Source organism: Carassius carassius, chromosome 9 (assembly GCF_963082965.1).
Source record: "Carassius carassius chromosome 9, fCarCar2.1, whole genome shotgun sequence".
Classification (NCBI taxonomy): domain Eukaryota; kingdom Metazoa; phylum Chordata; class Actinopteri; order Cypriniformes; family Cyprinidae; genus Carassius; species Carassius carassius.
The window spans coordinates 32,355,208-32,377,582 of NC_081763.1; the positions used below are offsets into that span (position 1 = coordinate 32,355,208).

The 22,375-nt window shown below is 37.6% G+C and overlaps 1 protein-coding gene across 4 annotated transcripts in view; it reads left to right on the forward strand.

The window, feature by feature from the left end:
• Nucleotides 1-4,901: 4,901 nt before the first annotated feature.
• The window catches only part of LOC132149626 (RNA binding protein fox-1 homolog 3-like), a 162,557-nt gene continuing 145,083 nt past the window's right edge, over nt 4,902-22,375 (forward strand). For 3 of the 4 annotated variants that reach the window (XM_059559014.1, XM_059559016.1, XM_059559017.1), the window contains exons 1-2: nt 4,902-5,073; nt 7,260-7,338. In XM_059559014.1, coding sequence (XP_059414997.1) covers nt 5,012-5,073; nt 7,260-7,338 — 141 coding nt within the window. In that variant the 5' untranslated portion in view covers nt 4,902-5,011. The remainder of the gene's footprint in view (nt 5,074-7,259; nt 7,339-22,375) is intronic. The other variant, XM_059559015.1, reaches the window with a different exon arrangement.

A 22,375-nucleotide genomic window follows, 5' to 3' on the forward strand; every position in this document is an offset into this window, starting at 1 on the left:
GCTTTAATCAAAGCTGAATTTTCACCATCATTACTCCAGTCTTTATTGTCACATAATCCATCAGAAATTATTCTAATATGATTTGCTACTCAGGAAACATTTATGATTATTATCAATGTTGAAAACAGTTTTGCTACTTCATAATTTTTTGTAAACTGTGATGCATTTAATTTTTCAGGATGCTTTGATGAATAAAAAAAAAAACAGCATTTATTTGAAATAGAAATGAGTAGTATTGTCAATCAATACTTGTTTGTTTAATCTTTTTTTTTTTGGTGTTGTTGTTGTTTACTTATTAATTTATCATTTTCATTATTATTATTGAATATTTAAATAATAAAGCACATTTATCATGGTTGTGTTTCCTTGTTTATGTAATAGTTTTACTTATTTACTTCATATTTTTGTGGAAATGTTTATACTTTTTTTTTTCAAGATACTTTTTCATCAATAGAAATTTACTGTAACAAGTCTTTACAGTCTTACAGTCCCCAAACCATTGAATGATACTGAATGACTCCCTTTCTAATGCACTTTAATGGAAAGTTGGGCTTGATAGTAACTTAATGACAGACAAAATCAGTCATTTTTCAGCATTACAGTTTTTCTCGATTGGTTTGGCTCATTTCTTGAAACCGAGATGACATTCTCAAAATAACATGGACAAATCTCCAAACCACCTTGCAATTGTTCACAACAGAATGTCATTTTTCATTGGTTTTATCAAATTGCAAATGCTTTAGTACATGTCTCAAGTGACTCTGTGCTTTTTTTCAAATGATTATGTACAAGTAGCTACAGTTAGCACAATGAGCCCACATTTAGCACATTTTCCAAATAAATAGATCTTGCTGATCTAAACTGATTAGTTGATTTTTCAGTGAAATGGTTACTCTCTCCAAAACATATCAGCATGGTTTCATTGTGTAAGGCATCATATGCACAATTGTCTGTTCAACTGTCAAAATTAGTAAAAGATATAATACCATGAAAGAACTTCTTGGAACATTTGATAAATTTATGACACTACTTGACAATCAATCAGGTGAAATTAGAACTAACGAAGGAGCAGTTTCCCACATCTCAGATGACCAATCAAACAGTTTGTTTAGTTACCTGACAGGTGTTGTCTATGATTATGACTGCTGCCAAAAGTATATAGACAGAGCTTGGCCCGGGGCTAGTTTCATTTGCAGTGTGAACATGGAAGCACCTCGCCAAGTACAACAGCAACTTCCTGCTCGAGGAAGAGGAGGAAGAAGAGGAAGAGGAGGAGTGAGAATGCGTGGAGGAATAGGGGGAAGAGGCCGAGGAGCACGGAGGCACCATGATGTCCCAGATGAAATCCGGGCCACCCTTATTGACCACGTTATAAACCATCGCCTCACAATGGCAGAGGCAGGTCGCCGAGTGCAGCCTAATGTGCCTCGGTCTACAGTCTCCTCCATCATCCAAACCTTTCGCAGGGAAAACAGGTACAGAACTATTCTATTGAACTATTCAGTGTTGGTGTGTGTGTAGGCCTAGAGTACTGTAATATCTTCATGTGATGTTATATGATACTATAAAAATGACAAAGAAAAAAAAATGGAGGAAATACTGTGAATAGTATTCCAGTCACTGTGCAGTGCATCACACTTTTAGTACCATAAAACAGCAGTACAATTACAATGGTAACTCATTTTGTAACAAATTTACAGTGTTGACCTTTGACTTGTATGTCTAGGATTGGACGACAGCCTCAAGTGGGTGGCAGAAGAAAACTTCTAAATGAACAACAAGAACGAGAAATATGCAACATGGTCATTGCAAATAATGCCATCACACTGAGACCGATTCGTAATGCAATCCTTCTAGACAATGTAATGTTCCAAAATATAAACTCTATCAGCATCTCCACAATAGACCGGGTATTGAAGAAACATCAGATGACCATGAAACAGATTTACAGGGTACCATTTGAGAGAAACTCTGACAGAGTGAAAGAGCTGCGGTACCAGTATGTGCATGTAAGTCAACTACTGGTTGTCTATCATTGTAACACTATTACAGTAAGATATGGTTACCACTTTTTTTTGTTTTGCTTTATCCTTTTTACCTTCAGAATCCAGCTTTGTGTGACTAGAGCATTTTGCCTAGAAATTGTCTTCAGTTTTTCACTCCCTCTTTTTACAGTACTTTAGATCCTCCCTGCAGTATCTGTCTCTACTTGACTGATTAGATTTATTTTTATTCTATTGTAGAGAATAATGGCATTAGAAGGCAACGAAACCTCTCACATCCTAGTGTTCGTTGATGAAGCTGGCTTCAACCTGGCCAAAGGTCGAAGGCGTGGCCGTAACATCATTGGCCACCGAGCCACTGTGGATGTCCCAGGCCAGCGAGGAGCAAATATAACAATGTGTGCCGCTATATCAGAAAGAGGTGTGGCCACACACATTCCCAGTTTAGGGCCCTACAATACACAAAAGCTCCTCAATTTTTTGGACCACCTTTATACTGATCTGATCCCGGAAAATGAGAGGGGTGAAGAAGGACCTCAGCTACCACATTATGTCATTGTGTGGGATAATGTGAACTTCCACCGTGGCCCACGCATCAGAACCTGGTTCACCACCCATCCCCGGATGCTAATGTAGTTTCTTCCACCTTACTCTCCTTTCCTAAATCCAATTGAGGAGTTTTTTTCAGCTTGGAGGTGGAGGGTGTATGAGCATCAGGCTCAAGACCAGATGGCCCTGCTGCATGCAATGGATGCTGCATGTGAGGACATCACAGGGGATCAATGTAGGGGATGGTTGAGACATTCACGCCGTTTCTTCCCTCGCTGCATCGCAAGAGAAAATATCCGTTGCGATGTGGATGAGAATTTATGGCCTAACCGAGAGCAGCGTGTCGATGGCCAGGAGGATGAGGATGGTGGCCAGGAAAGAGAGGGTGACAATGGCGACCACTGAAAATATTACTGTACTATAGTTCTGAAACTTTATTTACAGTATGGTAGGCTAGAGTTTTTTTTGTTTGTGTTTATAACTGTTCACATTTACAGCATCCTGTATATGTTTTCTTTTCACAGTATGTTCTCTAATGTTAACATTTATTTGTACGAATAAAAATGTTTACAGTTTCCTTGAGTATGAGTGGTTTATTGGAGGCTGATTTTACTGTAAAATCTTTTAGTTTTATTCATAGTGGTATTCTGTTGCTAGACCTGTGCCTCAGTGACAAAACGTCTAAGCATTTTGACTTGCAGTGCTTAAACAATGCCAAAGGTATAATGCATTTTGGGGGCATTGACTATTTATATGAGAAGGATATTTAGTTTTGACACATGAATAAACTGTTTTGGGAGAGATATGAGCTTTTGCAGGGGATCCATGGTGTTGTGCTAAACCATCCAGGTTATTTTGACAAAAGCACTAAATGAATGCACATGTGCCAAGGCAATTGAGAAGGATCTGTGCTATTTTGACTGTACTGACCTTTTATATGGGAAAGGAATCTGCTTTTGAAGCAAGGAAGAAGAGTTTGGGGAAAGCTATTTGATTTTGCTAGTGAGCTATAATGTTGAGCAGAACTGTAAGACTGTTTGGCCAAATGACCTTATGGTTTTGAGAATGTCATCTCGGTTTCAAGAAATGAGCCAAACCAATCGAGAAAAACTGTAAAATATGATAGCTCTTCCATTATTGTTGTCAAAAACAAGGTATTATCATAGTACTTTCTGTAGGTAACTCCTGTGCCGGATGTGAACAGGTTTTAGAGGGGTTGAGAGTTGAGACAGTGGGTCTCCAGCTGTGTGTGACTGCTGTCAGTAGATGGCGCTGCAGTCCTCCGTCTGTCTCTCATTACATGCAGCTCAATGGGTGCCGCAGAGACGAGGACAAGAGGGTGAAGAGGACATAAACACTGCTTTTGAAGCGGTCCCTGAGAGGGGAACATGGCTGTTCTTATAAACTGCTGAGATCAGCCCTGCTCTCTCTATCTCTCTCTCCCGCTCTCTCTCTCTCTCTCTCTCTCTTTCTCTCTCTGTGTGTGTGTGTGTGTGTGTGAGAGAGAGAGAGAGAGAGAGAGAGAAAAAGAGAAACCCATTCACACACACTCCGTGCCTCTGCATTAGGATTAATTTAGTCCCCTTTTGTTTATATAGCGCTTTATACAGTCTAGATTGTGTCAAAGCAGCTCAGTGTTAAACAGGAACGTGTGTGCTGATGATGCAAGAAGACACTAGAAAACAGTCTGTTTATTCATTAATTTATGTTGTTTACTTGTTTTTATTTATTTCAATTGAAGTATTTATTCATAATGGCTGCATCTGTTGTGATGCCTGTCAATGGTTTACTAAGGGTCTAGAGTTCTTCAAACAATAAATGGAGGATGTTAAATGCCAGCTTTTATGTTTATTTCATTGTTCCCAAGCCAATAAAGTGCAGAGGGCTCACAGGTGAAAAAAAAAAATAGAAAAAGTTCAATATGGAAAAATCCTACTTAAAAAAAAAAAAAAAACCCAACCAACCTTGGTTCAGGTATGACAATGATTCACTTCGAGTACTTCTCAATAACTACTGCACTTACTGTCATACGAGAGAATTTATACACACATGTTCAACCATTTCTCAGAAGCAGTAATATCACATGAAAATCATATGAAGTACTTACACATAAAAAGGATTAAAAATCAAATAACACTATTTCCTTCAATCCATCAAATATCAATAGTACAATATACCATAACTTCAATTCAGCAATAATTATACAAGTAAAATACAAAAACTCATGAACAGTTTCCAACCCTTTCCACACATACATGGTATCTCCCAATGCCCATGATGCAACACAGCAAAGGTATAAAAAGGCTGACAAAAGTCTCTTTGGTTCTTTTACTCAGTTCAAGATGGCTGCCCCTGTGTATGCTGATCCAGGCAATAGCCAGCAGTTTATAGGACAAAGTTAAATGTCCACTGGTTTTAGTGTTCAGGTGGCCAGTCTGAACACAACAGTCTAGTTACAGATGTGTAAATGTGTGTGCTTGTGTGAGTATCGTCCGTCTCTACACCTCGCTGACACATCAAGGTAAATAAAGAGGTTTAAAACCCAAGAATGTGTTCATGTGTTAATGCTAAAAAAAGACCAGGCAGAGGGAACACAGGGCAGCTCTGTGACAATGCCTTATGTCAAAAAAGAAGTGGCATTTTATATCAGATTACCACGGTTTTATTGCTGAACACATTAACTGTGGTAGGAGCTGGGTGGTGTGGTTACAATTATCTGTCTGTCTGTCTGTCTGTCTGTCTGTCTGTCTGTCTGTCTGTCTGTCCGTCTTTGTTTAGCTGAGGCCTGTCTCTATTAAAGTGAGAATCCCGTTCGTGTGCGCTCAACACACTGCAGGAGTCTCATGTTCAAGTGTGTGAAGCAGTTTCACATTTGAATGGCTGTAGTACTGACATGCTCGAGAGAGAGAGATGACTGTTTGTCTTTTTCAGTCATGTGAATAAACGGGATACTTGTGTTTGGGTGTTTCTGATCCTGCTGTGTAATGCCAGATGTTCTGGATTAACAGTCCTGCATTAGACCGATGAATGTATTTGTTTAATCACCACACGTTCTAGTGTCAGAATCTTCATCGTCTTACACACATGCTGACACTGCAGCGGCTGATTCATTACCACTGTGTGTGTGTGTGTGTGTGTGTGTGTTGAGACGGGGCCGTAGACAGAATCGATGCGGTCCAGCCGTGAATCTGTCTTTTATCACAGTAATATGATTCTCATCGATGAAACACTTTTTCATAACGGCCTGCAGGGCTTCAGCTGTGTACTTCTCACGTGCGCTGTAATCACGTGAACTTTTTTTTTTCTATTTTATTTTTTCATTATTTCAATTGTAAATATTTATTAATCATTGTCGTTTATTTATTTAGTATTTAAAATTATTTAATACTCATAGTGATGTTGGGTTGCCTTTAAAAAAACAACCGTAACTTAGCAAATTTTTATTATAGAATTCAGTAGAATGAAATCGCAGATGTGGGTTATTGAAATTGTATTGTTCAGATGTTGGTCTGTTTTATAAACCGCTGCTTCTCACTGCACATCTCCTCCTGCTCACATTGTGAGAAACAACATCTATGATTAAAATCCTATGAATATACCGTATTAATATTTAACATGAATGCTGGGAAGGTTATGATCTTACAACCTGGTGCATCTTCTGTGTGTGTGTGTGTGTGTGTGTGAGAGAGAGAGAGAGAGAGAATCTCCTCAAATAACCTGCAGGCAGTGACCCAGTTTGACTTTCTGAAGTAGCTGGAAGCGTTTCTGCAGCTCCAGATAAATTTGGGGCATCTTGTCAAGTGATGATTTCTACATTATGTATTTTTAATCAGTTAGAGGAAATGTCTTTGTGTGTGTGTTTTATAATTATTTCAGACTAGTTTTGTTCATGAAGATGGCTTCTGCATACGACAATTCTCTTTGCAGTCATTTCTAAACGCATTCCTATTAGCCAGAGTTCACTCACAATTGAAAATTGGCTGAAAATATACTCGCTGTCAGCTGTTTGTACTCTCATTCTGACGGCACCCATTCACTGCACAGGATCCATTGCTGAGCTAGTGATGCAATGCTACATTTCTCCAAATCTGATGAAGAAACAAACTCATCTACATCTTGGATGGCCTGAGAGTGAGCACATTTTCAGCCAATTTGAACTTTCAGGTGCTCTATTCCTTCAAGCGTCTGTCAGATTGTGAAGTAGGGTTGGATCAGTACTCTTCGGTCTATTCTCAGTGTTTTTTGTGTGTTCAGAAGAGCAGTGGCAGGTGCTCAAAATAAATATCACACATAATGCAGGCATAAATTATATAACGCAATTCAATTTAATTACAGTTTGAACACATGGTCTTACACACTGGTGTTGTGTGTTTAGCATTGCTCGGACATGAAAATGGCTTCAGTAGAGGTGCATTTGAATTTTCATGTGACACTGGAGAAATGATGCTGAAAATTCAGCATTGCATCACAGGAATAAATTACATTTTAAAATACATTCACATAGAAAATGTATATTTTAAGTTGTAATATCTCCCAATTTTACTGTATTTTTGCTCAACTAAATGCATCCCTGGTGAGCAGATATGACTTTCAAAAATATTTCAAAACATTACCGACTTTAAACTTCTGAGAAGTGGTGCAAATAATTCTGTGTATGTGTTTTAAAGCACATGATTTATTCCTGGTGTGTGTGTGTGTGTGTTTCAGGATCAGGAACGGTGTGTGTGGAGACACGGAGACCTCGTTCATAACGCCACTCCGTTCATGGATATTCCCCTCTGGACAGGTCAGTGAGGAGAGCAAACACTTGCACGCTGCGTTTGCATGAAAACTTCTGTTGCTTTCTGTAAGACGGATCAGCTAATATCCCGCTCGGCCCTCCGGTGTGTTCAGGCTCTCGGGAAAATGTGCTAGATCCCTCCGAAGGGTTCTGCATGTTTGAGTAATTGATGAATTGTTGTGAATATCTGGACAGTCTTCATTTTGTCCTTCTCGTCGGCTGCTTAATAACTGTAAGTAGGCTCCAAATCTCCCTGCTTTTCTTTGCTTAAATCGGACTAACAAGGTTATTTTTAAATTAAGCACATTTATCAAACGACCAGGAGCTTGTTTGCAAACTTAAGTGGTTATTACTTGGCCTCAAAACCCAATTAAACCCACTTTCTTTCTCTCATGCACTTTCTGTTTTTAAGGGCATTTGTTGTTGCCTTTATTTCTAGAGTAGAAGAAAGAAGCTTATTTAGATTTTATTAATTAGTTAATTGAGTCAACTAGCAATGTCACCATAGTGAAATGTCACAGGTCTTTTTATTTTCACAGCAAAACATGGCTATTTTTGTTAAGTAAAACTAAACAGGTAAAAAAAAATTAATTTAATTACTTGAAATAAAATAGACGTAATAAAATACACAAGCATCTTTAAACTTATTTTATTTCAGCTAGTTGTCAAGGCAACATTTCTCATTTTTGATTTCAGTAAAAAATACTGAAACTAAAGAAACTAAAATGTAATAGAATCCACAGTATATAGACATAAATAAATGCACTTAAAATGGACAAAAACACCACAAAATTCCTAAAACTTAACTAAATCTAATCTAAAAACAGAATAAATAAAAAAAGTGCATGCTAATAATATTTGCTTGTATAAGTAAGCAAGTTTAATCTAAGTAAACTGTCAGTAATGAAATACGACAAAAAGCACAGAAAATTACTGAAACTAACTAAAATTAAAATGAAACCAAAATATAAAAATGAAATTGAACTCTGAATAAATCACACAAAAAAAGGTTAAATTTTACAAATACTGTATTAGCAAGGGCATACTAACGGTCTCAATTAATTGTATGCATTTCTCAATTAAGTATTGCTTCATTAATTATCCAATTAAATCGACGGCAATAAAATGACACACATCAACATTATTACCAAAAACGTATTAATTACATAAAAACTAAATGATTAACTAAAATAAAAATGAAAAAACTGAGAATATTAAAATAAGATTCTATAAATCATGTATTATGAATATTAATGCTCATATTCTAAACTGTCTGCATTTCTCAAGTAATAATGCAAGTTAACATTCAGTAATGAAATGCATTTAAACTGCAGTGGAAGTGCAATAACGGCATCAAATAGAGTTCACCGTATCTGTTTTTAATCTGTAATCTGGATCGAAGTGACAGTGTGTCTGACATCTCTACTGCTAACTGCATTGCATCATTGTATTAAGAGAAATCCCAGCTAGTAGCTACATAAGTTTGATTTCATGCATCGTTTATTATGAAGCGTGTTAGAAGGCAGTTCATAATGTACTGAAAATACATGTTGCATTTTCTGCTGCTGCAGGAATGTGTTAAGTGCTTACAATAGGAGCGCATGCTTGCAGTGTGTGTGTGTGTGTGTGTGTGTGTGTGTGTAAGGCAGGTGGTGTTGAATATCTGTCAGCAGGCAGCAGAGCTTGATTTATATTCTTGTGTTGTATTGACTGCTGTGTTTATAAGGAAACTCCAGCATTTATTCATTACACTGAAGCAGCCTTCACACACACACACACACACACACACACACACACACACACACACACACACACACACACACATACACAAGAAACCTCGAGTTCTTGCAGCCGAGATGACTCATGGTAGAATCAGCTTTGTCTAACAGGTTTCTTCTCCGTTGTTTAAGTATGTCATTTATTAAAAATTTAATTAATTAATTTAAATTTTTTAAAGGCATATGCGCTATACACTTCATTCATTTGTTCATTTAATACAAGCAAATGCTTAAATGAATTTTGTTCACTTATAGAAGTCTTGTAATAGTTTTGGCAAATTGTGATATGTGTTTTCAGCTCTGATTTGAATATTTGACCAGAATTCTCCATATTTACTCTTAAATCAGCACAGAAACCATGATAAACTCCACAGATTTGGAATCCATGAATCGAGCGCTGTGTCATACTGTTGTTGTGTGTCTCTCTCTCTCTCTCTCTCTCTGTGTGTGTGTGTGTGTGGATGGAGAGCCGTGCTGATGGAGGGGTTTTTCTGTAGAGTCCATTAGAGGGCCTCATAAATCTGCTCTCACAGTCACTGCAGCACTGAGACTGAGAGAGACTTTCTCATTCAGCTGAGAGCTTTCTCTCTCTTTTTTTATTTTATTTGGAGGAGGCAGAGAGATGGAGGGAAACCCTGATGGTGTTCCTCACGTACACACGGGTGAATCTCTCCTCTGAGTCAGTCACACCGGGCTGCTGTCTGATGAGTTAATTCAGCTATTCAACCTTTTCTTCGGTGCTGATGTGCAATAAAAACACAAATGAAAAAACTCCCAATAAAAAGAAAATCTAAAATCTTGAAACAATATGAATATACTTGCAGCATGAGATATTACAACTTCGTTTCATGAATCACCTTAAAGGTATACTTCACCCCAAAATGTAAATGATGTCATTAATGACTCGCCCTCATGTCGTTCCAAACCTGTAAGACCTTCGTTCATCTTCAGAACACAAATTAAGATATTTTTTGATGCATTCTGACCACGCTCTGACCCTCCCATAGAAACAAAGGGTCCTTATGCGATGAACGTCCAGAAACGTAGCAAGGAGATCTGTAAAATAATCCATGTGGCATCAGTGGGATTTATTAAATACCACTGTAATATTACGAAGCTATAGGAATACCTTTTGTGACTTTATTCAACAATTTGTCTCCTCTGTAAACCGCATTCACTGCGCCACAGGGATACGTTGTTTTCATTCAAATCAAAGCATAAACAATGTAGAAAACGTATCCATCAATCAAAAGGTTTTTTTTGTTTGTTTGTTTTTGTTTTTTACTATATTTAATATTACATTTACTATATATTGAAACGAGTAAATAATAATAATAATATTCCACATGCAGTATATTAAGTATTCTCATAACATCTTATGAAGCTGTAGCTCAAGTGGTAGAGCATTATATTAACAAGCGCATGGTTGAGGGTTCGAATCGCAGGCAACACATGATAGGAGAAAATTGTTGGCCTGAATGCAATGTAACTCACTTTGGATAAAAGCATCTGCTAAATGCATAAATGTAAAATGTATATGTAATGAAGTCTTGCTTCTCACGTAAAGCTTTCTCACTTTTTAAAGGTATTTTATGTTTGGAACAAAAAAAAGTGTTAAATTCGTTAAGAATGGGATTTTCCAAGTATTCTCTCTGACCAAATGATATGATTGTTTTTGTTAGTAAATGTTCATTATGTCCCATCAAACTCTTTTGTCTTTTGTGGCCACGTGTGTGCTGCTGAGGCCTGCCGTAGACATGAGCTTCCTAATTAAAACGCATCATATGTCTGAAAGCGTTCGAGCTGATATGAAACTAGTTTTCTCCAGCTCTCTGGTTGAGCGCGAGCGGATAGATTAGCATCCTTGAGCAGCTTTCTGTCACCCGGGTTCAGCCTCAGCAGCATTTCCCCGCTTCAGAATGGAAGTGAATTCATCATGCTATCGTGTTCCCAATGATGGAGCGGTTATTGGACCTAAGTGCTCTAAATGTGACGGACGGACTTCCTGTCTGGCTCTGTGCTCCTGGCCTCTCGTGCGTTCACATGAAGTCTTAATGAGATGCTTCAGCTGTCTGCTGTAAGTGCATGTCCCGCTTCAGCACCAGGACTGTTGACGCTGGACATTAAGTTGTGACCCTACATGAGAGCAAATCTGTTCCTGCACAAAACTGGAGCTGTTCATTTAGTAACGTAATTATATTTGACTCTACTTTTTCTGTAAATGCCTGACAGTGTATAGTTCATGAAGTGCTTTGGAGTGTTATGCTGCAATCCAGTGTAACTTTAGTTATAAAACTGTGAATTTGGATCCTAATTTGCTCAGTATTCATAATTAATATTAGGAAAGAATAACTTTAGTGCAGCTCAGTTGTGTGTTGAAGGTGTCTGGATGCAGTGGTATTTATTATAGTATTGTTTATATCCTTGATATTTGCTATTGGGTTTTATTTTACCATTTTAGTTTGTATCAGTAACTTTTTATTGTGTTTGTCATTTTTATTAGATTTCTTTTTTATATATTTTATAATTAATTATTAGTTTAGGTTTTGTTTATTTAAAGTATACTTTAAAATTATGCTAAAAGAAAATGCTAAATGATAACCCTTTAACTTATTTTATTTCATCGTGTTTATATAACATTTTTATTTTTTGCATTAACCGTTTTCTGTTTTACCACATGGTTTCAGTTTATAAATTTAGTTTATAATAACTTTGCCTGTATGGAATACTAATCCTGGCAGATTTTAGAAGTTTGCATTAGTGTATTGTGTTTATTTCAACTACTATTACCCACAACCCCCTAGTATGTCATTGTAATGATAAAATCTTCCTAATCATCGGGAAGAAGGAGGCGGGAACCGGCGGACAATCAAATGAAAGCTTTAATCACAAAATAAACACAAAACAGCGCACCAGCCCCTCACGAACGACTGATGCGCACAAAATAAAATCAAAACCCAACTAAAAACCCAGGCCTGGTCCTCTCTCGTCCTTCACTGTCGTCTCTCCAGTTTTATATCCTTCCATCTCCTACGTGGGACTCGAGACCGGCGGTGGGTCGCAGGTGTCACTGATTTCCCAATCATTGCCGGCCTCCTTCCTTGTTCCCACGTCCCTCGGCCCCGCCCCACTCCCCACAGTCATATAACGACACTTTCAGTATGCAATAAGGCAGTACACCAGTATTATATAGTTTCTCATTATCAGCTACATGTGTACATGTTTTAATGTCTTAATGTGTTTGTGTTTGACGGCTGAGATGATGCTTGAAACTCATTCACTGAAAACTGAAAACGGAGCTCCACGTGTCCACACACACCTATTCTACCAGCTCCGCTCTCTCTGCACTTCTATTCTGTTCTATTCTGTAGGATAGAACAAAGAATATATAAGTGCAAAGCTCACCAAAGTCTCTTCTGCTCACCAAAACTACATTTATTTGGTCAAAAAAACAGTAATATTATGAAACATTCTTAGAATTTAAAATAACGGTTTTCTATTTGAATACATATATTAAAAATTGTATTTATTAATTGTGATGCAAAGTTGATTTTTCACCATCAATTCTCCAGTCTTCAGTGTCACATGATCCTTCAGAAATCATTCTGAAATGCTTATTTGCTGCTCAAGAAACATTGATTATCATTATCAATGTTGAAAACAGTTGTGCTGCTTTATATTTTTGTGGAAACCATGATTCATTTTTATTTTATTTTTTTACTCACTTTTGATCAATTTAACACATACTTGCTGAATAGAAGTATTAATTTCTTTCAATAAAAAAAAAATAATAATAATAATTGAAAAAAAAATGGTCACATTCATTTTCACATTCATTTCACATTGTTCGCATCGTTCCGTTTTGTTTTTTTTATAAATGATTCTCACTTTAAAATGTCAGCATTTTTAGCTTAATTGCCTTGCAAGCACAAATTTGGCTGTTCTCTTTCATCGCTGCCGTTAATGAGATCAAGACAGTATGAGAATAACTAGAATCCATTTCAACAGAAGACACAATATGATTGAACAATTTTAGATCCATGCAAACTGAGCTTCTTAATGATTGCTCACTCACTTAAAAGAATTGTGTTAGCTTTTAATCATAATTGACTGACTTTAATGAATTAATCAACCTTTTTCCTAAAAAACATGGGCTTGAAGCAACAAGAAATGTAATTTACAACCTGTTCAACTTCTGTACTATAGATTTTACCGTCAGGATACATTTTTATGCATCAAGAACTGATTGGATGGGGAAAAGGGGAGAAATTATTATTATTATTATTATTTTTTTTTTTTATGTGATTAGTGTTTTATCTCTGCTATTATTGGACCTTGCTCAGAACCACATGCATTACCTCATAAACCATGCCTTTGTAGAAGGGGGCGGAGCTTGAGCTCCGTAATCTGTCATCTGATGTTGAGGGGTTTTTGAATAATACCCAGAATGCTTCTGGTTGGAAGAACTAAAATGGTGTAGTGAATAAATATTGTTCGTTAGCTTGATATCTGCAATCAAAAATGTCACTTTGTCACCACTGAAACGACTTTCCTCTTCAGATGATGTCATCAAGTTATCCACTTGAATATCAACCAATGGGTGCTTCTGTCAATTCTCTGGAATTAAATGTTGACTTTTCTGAATTCTGTGTATTATTCTAGACCAAGTCCTTTTTGTGTGTGATTAGTGGTTTATCTCTGCTAACATTAAACCTAAAACAATGCTATCCCTAAGCCCCGCCTCTGTAGAAGGGGCGGGGCTTGGCCTCTCTAATCTGTTATCTGATGTTGATGCGTTTTTGAATAATACCCAGAATGCTTCTGATTTGATTAAGTGATATGGTTTAGTGACTAAATATAGTTTGGTACTTCTGATTAAAATTGACACTATTCTTCAGTGCCAAAAACGACTTTCCTCTTCAGATGATGTCATCAACCCAATGGGTGCTTCTGCTGTTTGTGTGGTATAAAATGGCTGCTTTTCTGAATTCTGGTTTAAAAAAAAAAAAAAAAAAAAAGGTTAATGTAATTTCTTATCTCTGCTATTATTAAAACTTGCTCAAAACTGCATGCATTACCTCACTTTAAACAATGGATTTGAAGAAGTGGGCGGGGCTTGACTTCTGTAATCTGTCGTGTGATGTTGAGGGGTTGTTGAAAATTACCCAGAATGCTTCTGGATTGAAGAAGTAATTTAATTTCGCTTGCAGGTTAGATACTTGAAATCAGAACTGACACACTTTGTCACCTCTGAAATGACTTTCCTCTTCAGATGATGTCATTAAGGCCACTTGAATATCAACCAATGGGTGCATCCACTGTTTGGTATAAAATGGCAACTCTCGGAGTACTGGGTGTTATTCAGATTTTATCTCTGCTATTATTTAACCTAACTCAGAACCTACAGTCCTGGCCAAAAGTTTTGAGAATTACATAAATATTGGAAATTGGAAAAGTTGCTGCTTAATTTTTTATAATAGCAATTTGCATATACTGCAGGATGTTATGAAGAGTGATCAGATGAATTGCATAGTCCTTCTTTGCCATGAAAATTAACTTAATCCCAAAAAAACCTTTTCACTGCATTTCATTGCTGTCATTAAAGGACCTGCTGAGATCATTTCAGTAATCGTCTTGTTAACTCAGGTAAGAATGTTGACGAGCAAAAGGCTGGAGATCATTATGTCAGGCTGATTGGGTTAGAATGGCAGACTTGACATGTTAAAAGGAGGGTGATGCTTGAAATCATTGTTCTTCCATTGTTAACCATGGTGACCTGCAAAGAAACCATGCAGCCATCATTGCGTTGCATAAAAAGGGCTTCACAGGCAAGGATATTGTGGCTACTGAGATTGCACCTAAATCAACAATTTATAGGATCATCAAGAACTTCAAGGAAAGAGGTTCAATTCTTGTAAAGAAGGCTTCAGGGGGTCCAAGAAATTCCAGCAAGTGCCAGGATCGTCTCCTAAAGAGGATTCAGCTGCGGGATCGGAGTGCCACCAGTGCAGAGCTTGCTCAGGAATGGCAGCAGGCAGGTGTGAGCGCATCTGCACGCACAGTGAGGCCAAGACTTTTGGAAGATTGCCTGATGTCAAGAAGGGCAGCAAAGAAGCCACTTCTCTCCAAAAAAAACATCAGGGACAGATTGATCTTCTGCAGAAAGTATAGTGAATGGACTGCTGAGGACTGGGGCAAAGTCATATTCTCCGATGAAACCCCTTTCCGATTGTTTGTGGCATCTGGAAAAAGGCTTGTCCGGAGAAGAAAAGGTGAGCGCTACCATCAGTCCTGTGTCATGCCAACAGTAAAGCATCCTGACACCATTCATGTGTGGGGTTGCTTCTCATCCAAGGGAGTGAGCTCACTAACAATTCTGCCCAAAAACACAGCCATGAATAAAGAATGGTACCAAAACACCCTCCAACAGCAACTTCTTCCAACAATCCAACAACAGTTTGGTGAAGAACAATGCATTTTCCAGCACGATGGAGCACCGTGCCATAAGGCAAAAGTGATAACTAGGTGGCTCGGGGACCAGAATGTTGAAATTTTGGGTCCATGGCCTGGAATGTCAATGTCAATTTTATTTCTATAGCACTACTAAACACAACACCAGTTGACCAGTGTGCTTTACATCAATACAAAATACAAATATAAAAACAATACAAAAACAGTACATTTCATCTTTAGCCATTTGCTAAATCAAAAAGATAGGTTTTTAGCCTAGATTTAAAAACAGACAAGGATGGAGCAAATCTAATACTAAAAGGTAAAGCATTCCACAGTCTTGGAGCGGCCACTGAAAATGCACGATCACCCCTGCTTTTTAGCTTTGATTTCGGTATACACAATAATCTCTGGTTTAACGACCGGAGAGACATAGCTGGACGATGTTCTACCAGTAGATCCGAAAGATAAGTAGGGGCCACACCATTTAAAGATTTAAAAACCAACAGAAGAATTTTAAAATCCACACGGTATCGTACAGGTAACCAGTGCAAGTGACGTAATACTGGAGTAATATGGTCCCGTTTTTTAGTACCTGTTAGAAGTCTCGCCGCCGCATTTTGTACCATCTGCAACCGGGATAAAGTTGATTGGCTGATCCCATAATACAATGAGTTGCAATAGTCAAGTCTCGATGTCAGAAATGCATGAATTAGTCTTTCAAAGTTATTAAAAGATATAATTGTTTTTACTCTGGCTAAAAGACGGAGCTGGAAAAAGCAGGATTTGACCACTGAGCTTATCTGCTTGTCAAATTTCAAACCATCATCAAACACAACACCCAAGTTCTTTACACAAGTCTTTGCAGACAGTGTTACATTACCTAGGGTTATTTGAGTAAGAGTATTTGATGAGCCAAACACTATCATTTCGGTTTTATTTTCATTAAAATTAAGAAAATTTAGAGATAACCAAGCTTTCACATCAGATATACAGGCCCTAATTTTTTCCAGTCCATCACAATTTGATTTTAGGGGTAAATAAACTTGAGTGTCGTCCGCATAGCAGTGGAACGACAACCCATGTTTCCTAAAAATAGACCCTAATGGAAGCATGTATAGTGAAAAAAGAATTGGAGCTAAAATAGATCCCTGCGGAACACCACAAGACAGAAAAGCAGCCTTTGACGAATATTCCCCAATGTTAACGCTAAACTTCCTATTTGACAAATAAGACCTAAACCATTCTAAGGCAGGACCTTTGATACCGACCCAATGCTCCAGACGAGCAAGAAGAATAGAATGATCCACCGTATCAAAGGCCGCACTCAGATCTAGTAGTAATAATACAGTAGAAACCCCAGTGTCGGCAGCTATTAAAACATCGTTTAGGACTTTCAAAAGTGCAGTCTCTGTTGAGTGGAATTTTTTAAAACCTGATTGAAAAAGCTCAAAAACCTTATTTTCATCCAGGAAACTCTGCAATTGTTTCAGAACTATCTTCTCCAAAATCTTAGAAATAAAAGGCAGATTTGAAACTGGTCTATAATTGTCCATAACATTTAAGTCTAAGTTAGGTTTCTTTAACATTGGCCGAACTATAGCATGTTTCAGTGCTTCTGGTACCATGGAGGTTTCCAGACATCGATTTATAATGTTTAACAAATAAGGCCCCACAGCATCAATAACTTTTTTCAACAGAAAAGGAGGGATGGCGTCCATAGAGGAGCCCGACGGCTTTAAATGACCGACTATTTCTTGCAGATGGGTTAGAGAAATAGGTTCAAATTGCTTCAACTCTAACTTCCAGATTAAGATCTGGAAACTCCCCAGATCTTAATCCCATTGAGAACTTGTGGTCAATCCTCAAGAGGCGGGTGGACAAACAAAAACCCACTAATTCTGACAAACTCCAAGAGGTGATTATGAAAGAATGGGTTGCTATCAGTCAGGATTTGGCCCAGAAGTTGATTGAGAGCATGCCCAGTCGAATTGCAGAGGTCCTGAAAAAGAAGGGGCAACACTGCAAATACTGATTCTTTGCATAAATGTCATGTAATTGTCGATAAAAGCCTTTGAAACGTATGAAGTGCTTGTAATCATATTTCAGTACATCACAGAAACAACTGAAACAAAGATCTAAAAGCAGTTTAGCAGCAAACTTTTTGAAAACTAATATTTATGTAATTCTCAAAACTTTTGGCCACGACTGTAGCTCAGAACCTTTGTAGAAGGGGGCGGAGCTTGGCCTCCATAATCTGTCATCTGAAGTCAAGGAATTTTTGAATAATACCCAGAATGCAAAGCAGAGGGTTGGTGTCTCGGTAAAACACCTCGACGCCCACCATGATGGGCAATTACTCTCTCGATGTGGGCACGACTCGAAACTCCTGAACCTTTTCGTTCTCCAATCACGGCTGATGGATTGAGCCGCCAGCCGCCACCATCTGGCTGTTAGCACACGCTCAAGCGCCGCGCACCTGATTAATGGCTGCTGCTCGCATTCAACAGCGGAGGAAATTAAGCGTTTGAGTTTAAGCGTTACATTTGTCTGAAGAGCATGAGGGGTTGAGAGGCATTTGTCAAAATCCACCGAGGTTAAAGTCGAAAGTCCTTCACCTGTAAACACCCAGTAAACATCCGTGTTTGAGCTTCACTCAGAGTGATGAAAGATCACACATGAAATGTCTTTAATTTATCCTTTTCTAGTTACTTCTTGACGACAATGATGAGAGCGAATCAAGTGCTTTGCTGTACAAAAAGTATGAATCTAGCACATTAGTGACTGAAATTGACACACACGCGCACACACACACACACACACACATAACAGATTTTTGTGTTTCTAAAGGTGTGCATATGTGATTACTACATATTATGCAATTTGCCTTGTATGCAAGTCTACAAACCATATGGCAATGTTATGTACGAATACTAATGAGCTTAGAATCGATTAATAGCTCAAATACTCTGAACTGCTATTCACATTTATTTTACAGTATGACACCTACTGACTCTCTATTTTTGTCTCTAGAAGAAGCATCTGAGATAAATTGATACTTAAATGAGACCTGGATTGAGTCTCATGAGGGCTGAAAGAGCGAGGAAATCCTCCTCTGGGGATACTTTACTGGATTAGCTCTGGCGCTCCGAATGTGAAACGTGAGTTTCTGGGATCGGCTTTTCCCAGGGACTCGCAGGGGAAACCGATACCCTGATATCACCACAGAGTCAATCCTCAGGAGCGACTCAGGTACTTCGGTCTGGGATTGAACACTCATGCGTGCCCTGCTCAGCCCGTCTGACCTTGAGCAGCTCGCATCAGATCTCTGAGCCGGTGTGTTTCTTGGGTATCGGGGTTTCCGTTTGCAGTGGTAAGGGCTGCGGTGGATCCATGCCCGGGCCTTTGAACAGACTAATGGTTACAAGCGCTGGCGCAGCTCCACTTGCCGCCCCGCAGGCCCTGCCTGCATCAGTCGATAACACGCAATTTAGAAAATCAGCCAAGTTTGCAGAAAGAAAGAGCTAATATCGGAAATAAAGACGGATACATAATCTGAGGCTGGGGGAGTTTTTCATGCGCTTGAGTTATTTGTTATCCGGAAGGAGCGAGTGCTGGATGAAACGCTCGCACGTCTGAAGCGACGAAAGTGCCGCTGACCCAAGCTCTCTCTCACTCTGGTGTCGATGGAAATCGAATTGCCTGAAAAGCAATCAATGGAAAGCAAATTGGTTTCTGTGTGAAACTGTACATGTAATAAGCTCTGAGTTGCTTTAATATGTGCTGCTTTTGCATCTTGAATCACGCTTGTTTCTTTGTAATGGATTCCTGTATGTGATTGTTCCTCTGTCACACTCTGATTCTTTCTCAAGCTCCATTACTCCCTCAAACAGGGACAAAAAATGTGTTTGTGCCATCCTGGTCAGTGTTTTAAGTTTTTAGGGTAGGAGAGGTTGTGTCAGTGGTCACACATAATTAGTTACTTTATATTAAATTGTAAAGATTATATGCAGCACGTCTGAAAAACCTTTAATGCAAAGCCTTGAATAAGTAATGTTCATTAAAAAATAAATAAAAATAAGACATTTAAATAATAAAATATAGCAAAAATAATTTAAATACAACAAATTTATATAACAAACAATCAACTTAAAACAAAAACTGTTGGCTCTTTAGACCATTTTATATAAACTGAGCACTGACCACATAAAAATGTCCTGTATACTGTAGGTTAATAATGACAAACAATCCCAGCATGAATAATAAAAAAATGAATAAATAATGAGAGAGAGAGGTATACAGATTTAACATTTTAGCAGAAGAAAAAAAAAGTACATTATTTTTTCATATTACAGACAAACTTGTTTGGTTTTCAAATGTTTTTATATAGAGACATACACATTTCACTTGTTCGGTTTGTTTTGCAAATGTTTATTTTGAACTTCAAATGAATACATGGTGTATTCCACATCAAATTTAAGTATGAACTGACCACAAACTGTTGTGTTTTTAGTAACCATTAACATTATTATTAAAAATATATATTGCTCATTATGCATATCTTATGCACATACAAATCTGGTGCCCATCATTTTGCATCTCAGCATGAGATCTGTTTATGAGATTGAACAGAGTAATTATCGGCCGATAATGATCGGTAACCAATAATGTGTAATTTTTAACTATTGAAAAGCAAAGGGAAAATTTCAGTGTCGACTGTACAAAGCCTTGTTTGAAAGTTCTGAGAAATCCTTGGATTGGTTTATGGTAGAGATTGTCCAATAATCGGTTTTACTATTTTTCACAATATTTAACCATTTTTTCATAATCGGATACAGTTTTGTAATTTAAGATGCACACAAACTTGTGGGCATTTTTAGAATTGTGTGCAAGACTGTCATAACTTTATTTAACATAACTGCATTTAATGCACAAATTAGGTGTTACATAAATGCTTTATATGCAGTTTAAGCTTGGTTCTATGTAATACGTACATAGAACCACGTAACTTTATGTAAGTTAAAACGCAGCCTTGAATGAGTGCATGTTAGAAATTAAACAAATTATATATAAAAAGATGCAGTGTTTTCTTTGTTGGAATATGAAGATGATATACACAAAACGGTAGGTGTGTTTTCTCTGTGCGTGCTTGTAACATCAGCGTTTGGCATCTGTCTGTCTGCGTCAGCATCATTGTTGTAGAGTAACGCTTGGCTTGCACAATCTGTGATGCCATTAAACACAACATGGCAGCTGGAGCGTCGACAGATTGTTCCCATCTCATTACAGAAAGTTTCCTCCTGCAGGATGGAAAATATCTTGGAGATCTGACGGGTCATTTTATGGGGGCTGAGGTCAAAGTGTTCATTTGTTAGCTTTCTATACGAAACGTTCACTAAGCTTTATTATTATTTGATCAATTATTAAGAATAATGACATGCACCAGTGTTTGGGAACTTACTGTACTTGCATGCATTTTGTCAAAATTAACCCGACCAGTCAGGGGCGTTGCACAAGATCCCGGGCCCTACGCATAGGCAGTCCTGATGGGCCTGCCAGTCCTGTTGTTCATTTGTAAACATTTGTGTACATAATGTAAAAGTTAATTTCAGTAATTCAACTTATAAAAGTGAAACTAATATATTACATAGACTCATTACATGCAAAGTGAAATATTGCAAGCCTTTATTTGTTGTAATTTTGATGATTATGGCTTACAGCTCTGAAAACCTTTTCACAATATTCTAATTTTGAATTTGGGGTTTTCATAAGCTGTAAGCCATAAATAATCATCAACATTAAAACAAATAAAGGCTTGAAATATCTCACTTTGCATGTAATGAGTGTATGTAATATATTAGTTATACCATTATAACAATATATTAATATATAAACTATATTATATATTAGAATTACATAAATAAATGAACTTTTGCACAATATTCTAATTGTTGGAGTTTCACCTGTAACTACTAATGAGCTAACAAGTTACCTATGAAACTGATTAGCATACTATTGCTATTTTTTGATATTATAGCCTATTAATTTAAAATTAAAAATGTTTCAAAATTACGCTATTATAATGGTGTGTTGTATGCAAACAGCATTGTTAGTGTACAGTTTATTTAGCCTTTACCTGAGATTACACGTATAACCAAATTGCCATCTGAAAGTGAATGTTCTGCTCTTTCAATGGGTTGTCTCAGTTCATTTTTAGCACTAACGATAGATAGGGGATTCGTGGGGATTTTCATGCAGTTTTGCACTATAAATTTCGGGTTCTAGTTTATGCTCACCTTTCTTTAAAAAGAAGTTAGTAGCCTACCAATTGTTTCCCCTCATTTTGTTTTCTTTCCTTCTCCTGTCTTTCCTTTCTTTTTTGGTGGCCTGATTTGACTTTCTTTGATAAAAATAAATTTCTACAGCGCTCCACCAGATGCTCAACTAAACTAACATAAACAAACTGCGTGCAGATGGACTAAACCATTTGGCGCATTAGCAAGTGGGGTGGGATCATGAGACCGTCAGTCGTAACCGTAATCAAAGTTATTCAGCCAATACACAAAATATAAGTTTCATCTGACATTCATTATGAAATTTAATTAGGAAATTAAAATATCCAGGTAAAATAAAATATATTCCAGACTTTTCAAGGGCCCTCTCTTCCTTTGGGGCCCTGGTAATCAGTACTGGTTTTACCCCCAGTCCGACACCCCTGCGACCAGTAATACTACAGTTTTGAGTTGTTAGCTACACTGCAAGCTCCTAACAAAAAGTACTTATTTGCAAACAGAGGTGGGTAGAGTACCCAAAAA